Here is a 15,457-nt window from a genome sequence, read left to right as displayed (position 1 = left end):
TTTGCATGATTACAGACAGTGATACATCCTCATTATGGCATCTCGTGAACGTGATGTTGGACGTTCTTATGAGAGTGGGTCACAGGAACATGAAAACAGCACCACTCACAGGAGCTGCATTTTAGCCAGTATTTCGTGCACAGAAAAAAGGCTTATTGGATTCTCATTTGGAAAATCAAACTGTTGTTGCTGTTGTAAAACTCTTAGCTCTAAGAGGACTTGTTATCCGTGGAGAAAATGAGGTTTTTGGTTCGGAAAACAATAGCAATTTCCTAGGGATCATAGAACTGTTAGCACAATTTGATCCATTCTTAGCAAATCATGTGTCACGCCTTGGGAATGCAGGAAGAGGCACTGTATCTTACATGTCATCTACTATATGCAATGAATTTATTGAACTGATGACTAAGAAGGTCCTCAATAACATCATAGCAGCTGTGAAAACTGCAAAATACTTTGCAATAAGTGTAGATTCAACACCAGATATTTCACATACAGATCAATTGACATTCATTGTTCGCTTTGTCGACTCCAGTGGTAAGCCTGTAGAGCGCTTTATAAAATTCATTCCTCTTTCAGGCCATGATGGAGAAACAATGATGAATGTAGTACTGGATACTCTGCTTGAACATGATCTCTCTATTATGGATTGCCGTGGCCAGAGCTACGACAATGCAAGTACCATGTCGGGTAAATATAATGGATTGCAAGCCCGTATCAAGCAAATCAACCCACTTGCTGAATATGTGCCCTGCTCAGCACATTCTCTTAATCTTGTTGGGTCATGTGCTGCGGAGTGTTGTGTCGCTGCAGTTTAATTTTTTGGACTTTTACAAGCACTCTTTAATTTTTTCTCTGCTTCAACACATTGGTGGAGTATACTAAGTCAACCATTCATGGAGATGTCATCAAATCATTATCAACAACAAGGTGGTCAGTGCAGCATGATGCAACACATGCTTTGAAAGACAGCTTTGCTGAAATATGTTCTGCTTTGATCCAAATAGCAGAGGATGAAGACCAGACAGCAACTACAAGAAGCGAAGCAGCCAGCTTAGCATCAAAATCGGAAGATTTTGAATTGGCCTTACTGTGTGCTTTGGGACTGTATACTGGAACGGTTAAATGCCACGAACAAGACACTTCAGAAAATTGAAATTGAAATGGCTACTTGTGCTAACCTCTATGCAGGCTTAGTGGAATTTGTAAGCTCACTTCGCAACGATGAAGCTTTTGAAATGTTTGAAGAGAAAGCTAAACTGCTGGTGAAAGACTACATTTACCGGGCTGATCATCAGCGGTCAAGGAAGAGGAAACGCAATTTTGAAGAGCCAGACATTTAAACTGTGTTGCTACCAAGGCAGAAATGTAAGACAGCTACATACTTCGTCATTCTGGATTCACTGATTACAGAATTGGTGAAAAGAAAAGAAATCTACCAGAATCTCAATGACAAGTTTGGATTTCTGTTCAAAATTACTACTATACCAGATGCAGAATTGAGAGAAGCTGCATTAAAGTTGCAACAACACCTTTCAGCAGATGTTCAGGACACATTTGTTGAAGAAATAGTTCATTTTTCTGGGTATATGAATCAGATTAAAGCTCCACCTGAAAAATGTGCGCCCTCAGCTGCTTTGAAACATTTAAGAAATGCAGGTATCTCAGAAACCTTCCCTAATGCTGACAGTGTATCACCTTTACCTAACACTTCCAGCTACTAACTGTGAAGGAGAACGTTCATTTTCTGTTTTGAAAAGAGTGAAAAACCAGCTCCGTTCAACAATGAGGCAACACAAATTGTGTAACCTAGCCTTACCTGGAGTTTACCAGGAGAGAGTTCCGGGGGTCAACGCCCCCGCGGCCCGGTCTGTGACCAGGCCTCCTGGTGGATCAGAGCCTGATCAACCAGGCTGTTGCTGCTGGCTGCACGCAAACCAACGTACGAGCCACAGCCCGGCTGATCAGGAGCTGACTTTAGGTGCTTGTCCAGTGCCAGCTTGAAGACTGCCAGGGGTCTGTTGGTAATCCCCCTTATGTGTGCTGGGAGGCAGTTGAACAGTCTCGGGCCCCTGACACTTATTGTATGGTCTCTTAACGTGCTAGTGACACCCCTGCTTTTCATTGGGGGGATGGTGCATCGTCTGCCAAGTCTTTTGCTTTCGTAGTGAGTGATTTTCGTGAGCAAGTTCGGTACTAGTCCCTCTAGGATTTTCTAGGTGTATATAATCATGTATCTCTCCCTCCTGCATTCCAGGGAATACAGGTTTAGGAACCTCAAGCGCTCCCAGTAATTGAGGTGTTTTATCTCCGTTATGCGCGCCGTGAAAGTTCTCTGTACATTTTCTAGGTCAGCAATTTCACCTGCCTTGAAAGGTGCTGTTAGTGTGCAGCAATATTCCAGCCTAGATAGAACAAGTGACCTGAAGTGTGTCATCATGGGCTTGGCCTCCCTAGTTTTGAAGGTTCTCATTATCCATCCTGTCATTTTTCTAGCAGATGCGATTGATACAGTGTTATGGTCCTTGAAGGTGAGATCCTCCGACATAATCACTCCCAGGTCTTTGACGTTGGTGTTTCGCTCTATTTTGTGGCCAGAATTTGTTTTGTACTCTGATGAAGATTTAATTTCCTCATGTTTACCATATCTGAGTAATTGAAATTTCTCATTGTTGAACTTCATATTGTTTTCTGCAGCCCACTGAAAGATTTGGTTGATGTCCGCCTGGAGCCTTGCAGTGTCTGCAATGGAAGACACTGTCATGCAGATTCGGGTGTCATCTGCAAAGGAAGACACGGTGCTGTTTACCTGGAGTTTACCTGGAGAGAGTTTCGGGGGTCAACACCCCCGCTGCGCGGTCTGTGACCAGGCCTCCTGGTGGATCAGCGCCTGATCAACCAGGCTGTTGCTGCTGGCTGCACGCAAACCAACGTACGAGCCACAGCCCGGCTGATCAGGAGCTGACTTTAGGTGCTTGTCCAGTGCCAGCTTGAAGACTGCCAGGGGTCTGTTGGTAATCCCCCTTATGTGTGCTGGGAGGCAGTTGAACAGTCTCAGGCCCCTGACACTTATTGTATGGTCTCTTAACGTGCTAGTGACACCCCTGCTTTTCATTGGGGGGATGGTGCATCGTCTGCCAAGTCTTTTGCTTTCGTAGTGAGTGATTTTCGTGTGCAAGTTCGGTACTAATCCCTCTAGGATTTTCCAGGTGTATATAATCATGTATCTCTCCCTCCTGCGTTCCAGGGAATACAGGTTTAGAAACCTCAAGCGCTCCCAGTAATTGAGGCGTTTTATCTCCGTTATGCGCGCCGTGAAAGTTCTCTGTACATTTTCTAGGTCGGCAATTTCACCTGCCTTGAAAGGTGCTGTTAGAGTGCAGCAATATTCCAGCCTAGATAGAACAAGTGACCTGAAGAGTGTCATCATGGGCTTGGCCTCCCTAGTTTTGGCTGACATCCTTGTCTATGTCGGATATGAGGATGAGGAACAAGATGGGAGCGAGTACTGTGCCTTGTGGAACAGAGCTTTTCACCGTAGCTGCCTCGGACTTTACTCTGTTGACGACTACTCTCTGTGTTCTGTTAGTGAGGAAATTATAGATCCATCGACCGACTTTTCCTGTTATTCCTTTAGCACGCATTTTGTGCACTATTACGCCATGGTCACACTTGTCGAAGGCTTTTGCAAAGTCTGTATATATTACATCTGCATTCTTTTTGTCTTCTAGTGCATTTAGGACCTTGTCGTAGTGATCCAATTGTTGAGAGAGACAGGAGCGACCTGTTCTAAACCCATGTTGCCCTGGGTTGTGTAACTGATGGGTTTCTAGATGGGTGGTGATCTTGCTTCTTAGGACCCTTTCAAAGATTTTTATGATATGGGATGTTAGTGCTATTGGTCTGTAGTTCTTTGCTGTTGCTTTACTGCCCCCTTTGTGGAGTGGGGCTATGTCTGTTGTTTTTAGTAACTGTGGGACAACCCCCGTGTCCATGCTCCCTCTCCATAGGATGGAAAAGGCTCGTGATAGGGGCTTCTTGCAGTTCTTGATGAACACAGAGTTCCATGAGTCTGGCCCTGGGGCAGAGTGCATGGGCATGTCATTTATCGCCTGTTCGAAGTCATTTGGCGTCAGGATAACATCGGATAGGCTTGTGTTAATCAAATTTTGTGGCTCTCTCATAAAAAATTCATTTTGGTCTTCGACTCTCAGTCTGGTTAGCGGCTTGCTAAAAACTGAGTCATATTGGGACTTGAGTAGCTCACTCATTTCCTTGCTGTCATCTGTGTAGGACCCATCTTGTTTAAGTAGGGGCCCAATACTGGACGTTGTTCTCAATTTTGATTTGGCATAGAAGAAGAAATACTTTGGGTTTCTTTCGATTTCATTTATGGCTTTTAGTTCTTCCCGCGATTCCTGACTCCTAAAGGATTCTTTTAGCTTAAGTTCGATGCTTGCTATTTCTCTGACCAGTGTCTCCCTACGCATTTCAGATATATTGACCTCTTTTAGCCGCTCTGTTATTCTTTTCCGTCGCCTGTAAAGGGAGCGCCTGTCTCTTTCTATTTTACATCTACTACTCCTTTTTCTTAGAGGAATAAGCCTTGTGCATACATCGAGTGCCACCGAGTTAATCTGTTCTAGGCATAAGTTGGGGTCTGTGTTGCTTAGTATATCTTCCCAGCTTATATCGGTTAGGACTTGGTTTACTTGGTCCCACTTTATGTTTTTGTTATTGAAGTTGAATTTGGTGAATGCTCCCTCGTGACTAGTCTCATTATGTCGGTCTGGGGTTCCACGCATACATGTCTGAACCTCAATTATGTTGTGATCTGAGTATATTGTTTTTGATACGGTGACATTTCTTATCAGATCATCATTGTTAGTGAAGATGAGGTCTAGTGTATTTCCAGTCTAGTAGGCTCTATTATTTGCTGGTTTAAATTGAATTTTGTGCAGAGATTTAAAAGCTCGTGTGAGTGTGAGTTTTCATCAGAGCTGCCTCCTCGTGTTATTACTGCAACAATATTATTTGCTATATTCCTCCATTTTAGGTGCCTTAAGTTGTTGACCACTGAGTCTGATCTAACAAGAAATATTGATTTTCAGAATATAATTGATGATTTTGCCAATATGAAATCCAGAAAAAAGTTTATTTAAGAAGTGCCTGTGAATATAAACAATTCTTTACTTTCTTGAGTTTATATGATTTGATAGTCTTATGCATGATGCAATAACAATAATGGTCAGTGATTTATAAAGGGAATAATAGTGCTGTAGTGGTTATGCTGAATATAATAGGTACATGATGTCACTACTTTAATAGCCTAATCTAGTAATACTATGCTGTCTTGAGTTTATTCTCTTTAAAATGCATGATTTAACAAGATAGTTATAATGGCTGTTGGTAAATGGTTTTGGTTGTCTTGAAGTACTTTCCCTATTAAATTTAATCTAAATAGCCAGAATGTATTTAATTAGACCTTAAACAGGCTACCACCGACCACCGACCCCCCCCCCCAAGCTGGAAGGGGTCGCTTCGCTTACCCGTAACTCAAAGGGGCCCCGCCAATCTGAATAGCCTAGGGCCCGGAGACTTCTTAATCCGGCCCTGTATACGGGTTGTCCCTCGGGGCTGTCCTCGTTTCCCACATTCGGCAACCATATGGTCAAAATTGCCACACAGGCGGCACGTGCGCGGTTGCCCAGAGTACGTTACCATAATCTGTGTTTTGAAATTTTCGATAAATACATAGGGAATGGGGTGACGCAATGACATCTTCAGCGTAAAGGTGCCGTCTGCTAAACCAGCGTAGGCACCTGTCACCCACTTGCCTGGTTGTGCGGCGTGGATAACGCCAGACTTCGTAAAAACCCGGCAATCAGCTTCATCCCCCTCGGATGGTACATTGCGAAGTTTGAGCCTGGTATATTGTCCGGAGACATCAGTCAGACGCACCCGAATCTCAGAGTTGACATTGACACAAACATCTTCATAACTGTCCACAAGCCTCTCGTACACAGGCGCCGACAACAACTTGACAAATATACGGAAATTGCCATTCAAGGAAACACCATACAGCTCCTCAACAGCAATTCCATATGTATCACGTATGATAGTCGGCAACAACACAGGCGCATTTTTCTGTGTAATTCTGCCACGGAGAAGCTCAATGCTGACCGTGTTTACACGTCTTTTCTCAAAGGCAGCCATGTTAGTACTCCGGCAGAGCAGACTCGCTAGGAAGACAGAAGAGGGTTGTAAGGCACAACCTCTCGCTCCGCCAGCCTGGCAGCGAATGCTGGCAAAAGATTCACGGGGTTGGAGTGTGTCAACGCTGTATAGAATATACCGACATGTATGTAGGTCACAATATGCAGTTTATGACATTTTATTGTGAAAATTTTCCAGCCAGCAATAAAAAGCCTTTATCAATTGATACAGTCCTGGTGGATGAAACTTATTAAAATGCCATAAACCGTATTACTGTCATGTACATGAGGGAGAGTTAAACCCGTAAGGGTTATACAGCCCCCTGGGAAGTGGAAGGCAATTAGATCCGATCCAGGGAAAAGTGAGAGTAGTCCTAAATCCTAGAATCAAGGAACCTTTCACCAGCATCAAGGCATCTGCCCTTCAAGGGAGGTTCCTTGACGCTGGTGAGGAGCTCTTGATCTAGGGAATTGGATCTGTGCTCACTTCCCTGAATTGAGCTTCAGCTGAATACCTTCCATCCCTCCCACAAGCGCTGTATAACCCTATGGGTTTAGCGCTTCCCTGTGATTAAAATAATAAAAATAATTAAGGCATCTGCCTTCAATGAAGAGAATGGCGTAGTAGATGGCTGGTGCTAGCTACCTTCCCCTGGCGGCTAGGTAGCCACCAGCCAGACGACCTTGACCACTCCTACAAACAAAAACTTCCAAGCACCTCACCTAACGGCTGGGTTAATCAACCTACTACAATAAAGTCTGGCCCTTCTAAGGAAGCCTCACAATTAAACTTTTAAAAAGGAAACTATAGTATATTCAGCATATGTTAATATCTGTTAACTGTTCAGGGGATCATTGACTAAATAACTTTATTTAGGCATAGGTACACAAATATACAATTATCATACATGCTTAAATTACCTAGGAAAAAAAGAAAAGTGACTTACTTCCACTGGGGTCCTCGAGGAAAAATATTACAGCAAAAAAAACTTAATAAACAGAAAAGTTCTGCTTAGTGTACACTAAATGTAAATAGGGATTTGTAAAAATTGTCATTTTACGAAGGCATGAACAATAAAAAAAAAACGAAAAACAGCAATCCAGCCAGAATGTAAAATATTTAACATGTTTACATTTCACACTGACATGACAAGCAGGTAGTACCTCCCTGCATGATTGCAGTCTATTTTTTTATATATATATTTTATTTAAAACATCATAAATACAAGGTTGCTTAAAAATTAAATAGCATCACCATACATATTCTATAGAGTACAACAAGATACACACCATAAATACCAGAAAAAAATCTTTGTAACTAATACGTCTAGATATATACGACAAACACACCATAAAATGCATACGTACGTTTCACAAAACACACAGTACCAAAAGATATAACTGTTTGCGCAACAAATATAACTGCTGGAAACCCCACTTAACCCATTATAACCTACATGCACATCATACAAACATGTTACATTAATGATTAGACAATAGTTTATGTAATTTGCATACAAAATATACAATTGATTATAGAAATTCCAACTTAGACACAGATTCAATGATTTACTCTAACACATTCATTAACATAATAAATATTATATAAATTGACGATCATATTAATCTTCAGCAATTTCCATCCATTTTATGTGTTCAATCTTGATACCTATGAACTACGTTTGAATCACAAACAACAATCACAACATTGCGAAATATTTATAGGATAAATTCGGTACGACTTAGTGTAATGTACTCGTGTTATATCCCTTTAATACTTTGGTGACTCACAGACTAGACTGAACAGTAACAGGGAAAGGATAAAACATGCATATATATATATATATATATATATATATATATATATATATATATATATATATATATATATATATATATATGCATGTTTGTATACCCAAATATCTGGACCTCCATAACACAATCAAAAACAAAACTAAGAAAACTAGTGACTCAAGAATATAACGAGTCTTTACACAAAGGAAAGCATCAAAAACATAACAAATATGTAAAGGCACCCCAGTCATTTTGTACACGAAAGGTACAATAAGTAACCCTAACCCCCATGATTGCAGTCTATTAGTAATGTAAATGTGTGTGTGTGTGGCAAGTTAGCGTATGTTTGAAGTCCAGCTTGCATTGTCATCAGAGTAAGGACAAATGTAGGAACTATGTTAGGGAACTCCCCACATGTACCCAAACCCAACCCATTCTCTAGCCATGAATACATTCTCTCTCCACGAGATTCTCATACAGAAACTCATTTTCTCACCAGGAGATCCTTCTACACAAACCCATTCTCACCAAAAGATCCTCGTACACAAACCCATTCTCTCGCCAAATCCTTCTACACAAACCCATTCGCCACGAGATTCTCACACCAACCCATTCTCACCACAAGACAGATTCTCATTCCCAAACCCTTTCTTTTACTATTTACCACGAGATTCTCTTAGACAAACCTATTCTCCCGCTACGCGTGATGCTCGTACGGATTTAAACGTTTCCTGGTTATGTGCAGTGCTGGCAGACGTGTCGCTGCACTTATATTACTGACTATTGCTAATTATAACTATGGGTTTGAGTAACCCAACTTAAAACGATGAAAATAGCATTTGTAAGTTTATATAAAACATTAAAAATCTGCTTCATGTAAACTTGCAAATAAGTTGCAAGGCCACACTGTCTGGGACATTATATGTGTACCCTTGTTTGCCAACCCTTAAGCCCGACCTTCGTCTGGCGGATATCGCTCTGAGAATCTCGCACCTGTCTTTTTACGTAATCGATTTGCTGCACACACTGGATTTTAACTTTCATTACAATGACTCTTGACTAATGGTAACTCTACCGTAAAAAAACCTTAAACTCCCTTAGCTGATGAACCCTTAGTGGAATATTTCAAGATATCCTAATTACTCTACTGAAATTCTTCCCTTAGCCTGGGTGAGTGATTAGCAAATGGATGACCAAGCCTGCGCTGAATGACCCACACGGGTTTAGCGCGTCACATTAAAAAAATAACTAACACTATGCGCGCAACAAACTCTAAATGATAAAATATGACAAGATAAACAGCTTGTTATTGATGAAGGATGTGCAGTGGTATGGGAGGGGGTTCAAGGTCACTGCAGGAACACTTGCATAAACTTTGGACGATATATATGAACTGACACACAGTTTTGCACACAGTCGAAATCTAAGGTGCACAGTATTTCTTAGTAAAATACATCGGATATCTGGAGAGTTTATCTGGAGAGAGTTCCGGGGGTCAACGCCCCCGCGGCCCGGTCTGTGACCAGGCCTCCTTAGGTCAGTGTCCCAGGATGCGACCCACACCAGTCAACTAACACCCAGGTACCCATTTTACTGATGGGGAACATAGACAACAGGTGGAAAGAAACACGTCCAATGTTTCTACTCTGGCTGGGAATCGAACCCAGGCCCTCGTCGTGTGAAGCGAAACCACCAGGCCACCAGAGCCCCTTCAAATTTTCAATGTTAGGAAGGTTCGTGTAACTAGCATGCAGGTGCTCCCTAGTTACCTTTCTACATTCCATTTCCGAACGATAACTTGAGAAAGTTCCTCATCCGCCCTTGAAAGGCAGGTAGGCAGATGCTAGAGAAGGGCTCTTGATTTAATATACTGAAGCTACCTTTCCCTTCGAATCAAACCTAATTACTTCCCATTTACCAGGTACTATATGATCACTACGGGTTTAGCGCTTCCTCGTGGAAATCTTACTTTTCTGATCAGTTTCAAACTTTTAACTTGAGTGTACCCCTATAAGAAGACTGGGATAGTTACCGGAGTATATGTGCCAGTTTCATATTTAAAACTGTGTATTATTTTCTGTGAATTAAGTTAAAAAGTATGCCTCTTCTGAAGAGATTCAATCTTTAATGGCCGAAACATCTTATGAACTGATTAAGTTTAGGCTGAGATGATACTAACATAGTTTATAAACTAGGAATCGTTGGATTCTGAGCAACAACTGGAGAATACCTCACGTGATAGGCTACCAACTTTCATCGAGAAATATTCTGGATAATCTGAGCTGGGTAGGTTCCAACCTGCCATTTTATTTAAGAAACTGGGAAAGACTGAAATGCTGGTTTTCATGCGATAATATTTAACTCCTTGTAATCGGCTTCAAAGCTTCGGTCAACCCCGATAACCCGAGAAAGCAAACCAACTTCTAGCGGCTTCAAACTTAAGAGTGCTGGTGTATGTTGGGATACACCCAGTGAAAAACTTTGGTGCCATCGGCACAACGCTGTCATCGTTAACCCAGAACTGTTCAACTTGCTACCAAAAGATATACGAGACAAAGTGGTAAAAAGTTAAGAATTTTCATGAGGAAAATGGATCACTGCATCCACTAAGTGTTAGACCAGACTGTGATATGCGGGCCGCCAATGGCAACAGCCTGGTTGACCTGGCGATTAACACTAAACTCTGGCTCCAGGCTGGGCTGCGAGGGTAGAAAATTCGTGAAACCGGTCACAGGTATGTCTGCGATAACTAGGGAATTCTTCCTCTGATTAAACTTTTAAAGATGGTGGAAGGTTTGAAGTGGTTTTGGACTCGACAGGTTTCGAAGCGATAACTTATGAATATCTTTCCAACTGGCTTCAAATCTTCAACGTTGATATTTAGCAGCATCAGAACTTATACGGCACTATTCATTTAGCATGTATTTAGGTAAACGGTGCTGCTTATGGAACGGAGATACTTTTCTCGGCATTATTACATTCATGGGGAAGCACTAATAATATAATCAAACTAAGCGCTAAACCTGTAATTATCACACGACGCTAGGGAAAGCAATAAACCTGTAGAATACAATGCCCAGGCCAAGGAATGAGAGGCAGTCAGGTTCAGTCCAAGGGGTGTAACTCAAATCTCACACCAACAGCTCTCTTCCTCGGCACAATGGTACCCCATTTAAGGGGGGATAAAAAGCGCTAATGTTCACTTTTGTTATTTAATCAGGAAGAAAGCACTAAACCCGCAAGGGTCGTATAATTCCTGGGGTATGGAAAGTATTCATGCTCTATTCAACTACTGGGAGGATAAATTCAGTTCCTTGAGTCAAGAGCCCCCTCACTGGCAACTTGGCACCTCGAGAAGCACAAACATAATCTTTCTGATTGAACATTAAAATGGTATAAAATACCGACAGATTGTTAGGTAAGACAAAGATACCTAACGAAATAAAGATACTTAACTGTTGCATATGTGTCTTACCTAACACATAATCTTTCTACTTTATCTTTCCTCTGTTCGACTTCCCTTGTTTAATGTCATATCAGTACGGCACTGCAGAATGGACGCATTAAGAAAAACATCGTTTTTCACACGTTATAATAATTATTTCCGCAGATGGAAACCGCTACAACAATTATACACAGTTATTATAGGATAGTTTAGCTGTTATTAATCCATATTTACGTATAGTTTACCACCAATAATTAAAACATTAAAGGACAGCACGGGACACATCCTAGCAGCTTAAAGAGCATTGGTAACCGAACGAGATTAAAAGCCACCAGGAAAAATAAATTTATATTCTAAAATCTAAAGGAATAGAATGTGAGGAGATTTTAAAATTTTGTAAAAGTACAATTAAGTGTTTATTGAAGGATACCAAGAATACTTTAAAATCAACACCAAGCATGATTAAACATTAAAAGTTTAAAGTTTATCATATTTATGGGGAAGCGCTAGCCTGCAGAGGTTACAATGTATAGTTCCTGGGGAATGGGAGGCAATAAGATTCGTTGCAAGTAAGCGTTAATTCAAGTTCTTTGGATCAAGAGCCCCTCATCGTCAAGGTGCACCCTTTTAAGTGTCTCAAAAGTTCAGTTTTAGAAAAAAAATATGGAAATACTGATTCGGAACGGGCTACATATATGGGTTGGTTGGTTAATTAGGGTTGAAGCCAATCGACTATAGGAGGGTTATAAAGGTTTTCATGTAACCTCAACACCTTAGGCCAAGGACATTAATACCTAAACCAGAGAAATAAGATTTTATTGGATTTATTAACCATTATGTTATCTGATCCTCTTCCCCAGGATGCGGCACAAAGTCGGTTGACACCCAGGTACATGCTTGCTGCTAGGTGAACAGAGAAAGCAGGTTTACTAGCAGCCTGTCCTAGGGTCAGGCGCCTGTTGATTGCCTGGTTGACCAAGCTGGTTGTGTGTACCCCGCCAGTTCACGCATCCATCACAGCCTAGTTGATCAGGCATACTGTGGAGCTGGCTATAAAGTTTTCTCCTTAGAACTTCTACATAATATTCTACTGCAATATTCCTGATACCTACTGATAGTAGGTTGAATGAATAGTCTATGCCTAAGGATGTTGATACAATATCCTCGTAGTGTAAAAAAAAAAAAAAAAAAAAATTCAAGTGTCTTTAACATCATACCATTTACAGCCCTTTCATACTACGCCCATAACGGTATAAGGAAACATATTTAGTTTAAATTCATGTATAGATCGAACACGTGTCTTTCAGTTGTGAGCCGAAAGTGCTAAAACTTTAACCATATATACAGGTAATAGATGCACACCCTCTCTACGTGAGGGGGAAACAAAAGTCTTAAAGTAGCATCGTGACGTTTAAAATACAGTTCTGACAAAAGTGTGATAAAATTTAGGCATAAAAATGGTTCCTCGCATGGGGAAATAAGGCTCCCGTGACTCCCCTTACTTCTTAAAGAGGGAGTAACAGGAGTGGAAGAGGGGAGAGATAGGTGTAGAAAAGGGCGTGTGGCAGAGGGGTAGGTAAAGTAGGGGGCAGGGGTGAGAGAAGCAGGGGAGGGGTAGACTGTGACAGGTGATGCAGGGTGATTGAGGGTATTCCGGGGATCAACGTTCCCGCGGCCTGATCAACTAAGCTGTCACTGCTGGCCGCACGTAGTCCAACGTACGAACCACAGCCCGGCTGTGGTTCTTGAAGGCAGCCAAGGGACTGCTGGTAATTTCCCTTATGCCTAGTTGGAGGTTGTTGAAGTCTTGGGCCCCGGACACTTATTGCGTTTTCTCTTGTGTACTAACGGCGCCCCTACTTTTCCCTGGGTTTATGTTGCACCGCCTGCCAAGTCTTTTGGTTTCACGGGGAGTGATTTCTGTGTGCAGATTATGGATCAACCCTCTAGGATTTTCCAGGAGTAAATTATGATATCTCTCGCCAGAGCCTGGAGGGTGTAGGTTGTGACAGGTGATGCAGGGGAGGGGCAGGCTGTGACGGGTGATGCAAGGGAGGGGCAGGCTGTGACAGGCGATAAAGGGGAGGGATACGCTGTGACAGGTGATAAAGGGGAGGGATAGGCTGTGACAGATGATAAAGGGGAGGGATAGGCTGTGACAGATGAGGGGTAAGCTGTGACAGGTGATACAGTGGAGGGATAGGTTGTGACAGGTGATGCGGGGGACGGCCAGGCAATGCAGGGAAGCTGGGGGGTGACATGATACAAGGGGTAGAGGTGACAGGTGATGCAGGGGGTAGGGAGTGAAAGGTGATGGAAGAGGTAGGGTGAAAGGTAATACAAGGGGTAGGAGATGTTCCTGGGGTCAACGCCCCCGCGGTCCGGTCCATGACCAAGTCTCACGGTGGATCAGGGCCTGACCAACCAAGCTGTTACTGTATAAATGTTGGTAGAATTGCCGACAATATGTCAAGTAAAAGGACACAAGTGCAACTATGTCACATTTTATTGTGGCAACGTTTCGCTCTCCGGGAGCAACGGCTTGACAAAGCTCCTGGAGAGCGAAACGTTGCCACAATAAAATGTCACATTAGTTGCACTTGTGTCCTTTTACTTTACAAGCTGTTAATGCCTGCCGCACGCACTCCAACGTAAGAACCACAGCCCAGCTGGTCAGGTACCGACTTAGGTATCTATCCGGTTCCCTTTCGAAGGCAGCAAGGGGTTTATTGGCAATCCCCTTTATGTATGCCGGAAAGCAGTTGAATAGTCTTGGGTCCCTGACACTTAGTGATTTTCTTAAGTGTACTCACGACACCAGCAGGGAGGATATAAACGTATATCAGTTGAGGCAGGGGAATGATGACAGGTGATGCTGGTGATGACAGGTGATGCAGGGGGGTAACGACAGATGCAGGGGGTAACGACAGATGCAGGGGGGATAACGACAGGTGATGCAGGGGGGTAACGACAGGTAATGCAGGGGGGTAACGACAGGTGATGTAGGAGGGGGCGACAGATGATGCAGGAGGGGGGCGACAGATGATGCAGGAGGGGGGCAACAGATGATGCAGGAGGGGGGCGACAGATGATTCAGGAGGGGGGCGACAGATGATTCAGGAGGGGCAACAAGTGATGCTGGAGTGACAGGTGATGCAGGTAACAGGTAATGCAGGGGGAGCGACAGGTGAGGAAGGTTACAGAAGGCTAGCTAGACACACCAAGTAACAGGCGCCAACAAAGCCACGTTTAACCTACCGAGGTAAACAAACCCACCTGCGAGGCACTACCCCCCCACCCCTCGCCCTCACTGCTTCACCAGCACCTCTACTTCACATAACTGCCAGTAGTTGGCCTCCCCAGCCTGGTAACTCACCTCCTGGGGTAGTGGAGAAGAGTGTGCCTCCAGGCGTGGTACTATAATCGTGGGGTAATTCCGCCGGTGAGTTAATGGTGATTCTCCTTGGGATGGTCTGTGGTTGGGCTTGAGCCACAGCCTGGCGAGCTACTGGAGACGCAGACATTATTGATCTTTACGCACACACGCCACTAGAGGAGAGTGTAAGACTAGAGGGGCAGCAGCGAAAGGCGCAACAACACGGCGATGTGGGTATATAACACACTAAAAGGTGCAGCTGGGTCCTAGGGAGGGTGAAGCTCGTGGCAGCAGCAGCAGCAGCACACCACAACGTGAGGCAGTGCGTGCGCACAGTGTTGGAACCTGCCTCAGTGCGCACCTCCCTCCCTGCCCCTCCTCGTGTAACCCTGCCCCTTCCCTGGCAACCCTGCCCCTCCTCTTGCTACCCTGCCCCTCCTCCAGCTACCCTTGCTCTCCTCTTGCTACCATGTCTCCTCTTGCTACCATGCCCCTCCTCTAGCTACTATGCTACTCTTCCCTTCCTAATGCCACTCTTCCCCTGCCCTAATACCCCCTGCTCCTGCTGCCCTAATACCCCCTACTCCTGCTGCCCTAATACCCCCTGCTCCTGCTGCCCTAATACCC

General features: G+C 43.4%; 1 protein-coding gene across 1 annotated transcript in view; it reads right to left on the bottom strand.

Moving 5' to 3' along the window:
• The window catches only part of Thor (eukaryotic translation initiation factor 4E binding protein thor), a 35,250-nt gene extending 20,073 nt beyond the window's left edge, over positions 1-15,177 (bottom strand). The window contains exon 1 of the mRNA XM_053796925.1: positions 14,831-15,177. Within this exon, the coding sequence (XP_053652900.1) occupies positions 14,831-14,978 (148 nt within the window). The 5' untranslated portion in view covers positions 14,979-15,177. The remainder of the gene's footprint in view (positions 1-14,830) is intronic.
• Between the last annotated feature and the right edge of the window lie 280 nt (positions 15,178-15,457).

This window comes from Cherax quadricarinatus, chromosome 79, assembly GCF_038502225.1.
Source record: "Cherax quadricarinatus isolate ZL_2023a chromosome 79, ASM3850222v1, whole genome shotgun sequence".
Lineage (NCBI taxonomy): Eukaryota > Metazoa > Arthropoda > Malacostraca > Decapoda > Parastacidae > Cherax > Cherax quadricarinatus.
The sequence above is the reverse complement of the archived record's forward strand: the minus strand, read 5'-3'. Positions and strand labels throughout refer to the sequence as shown.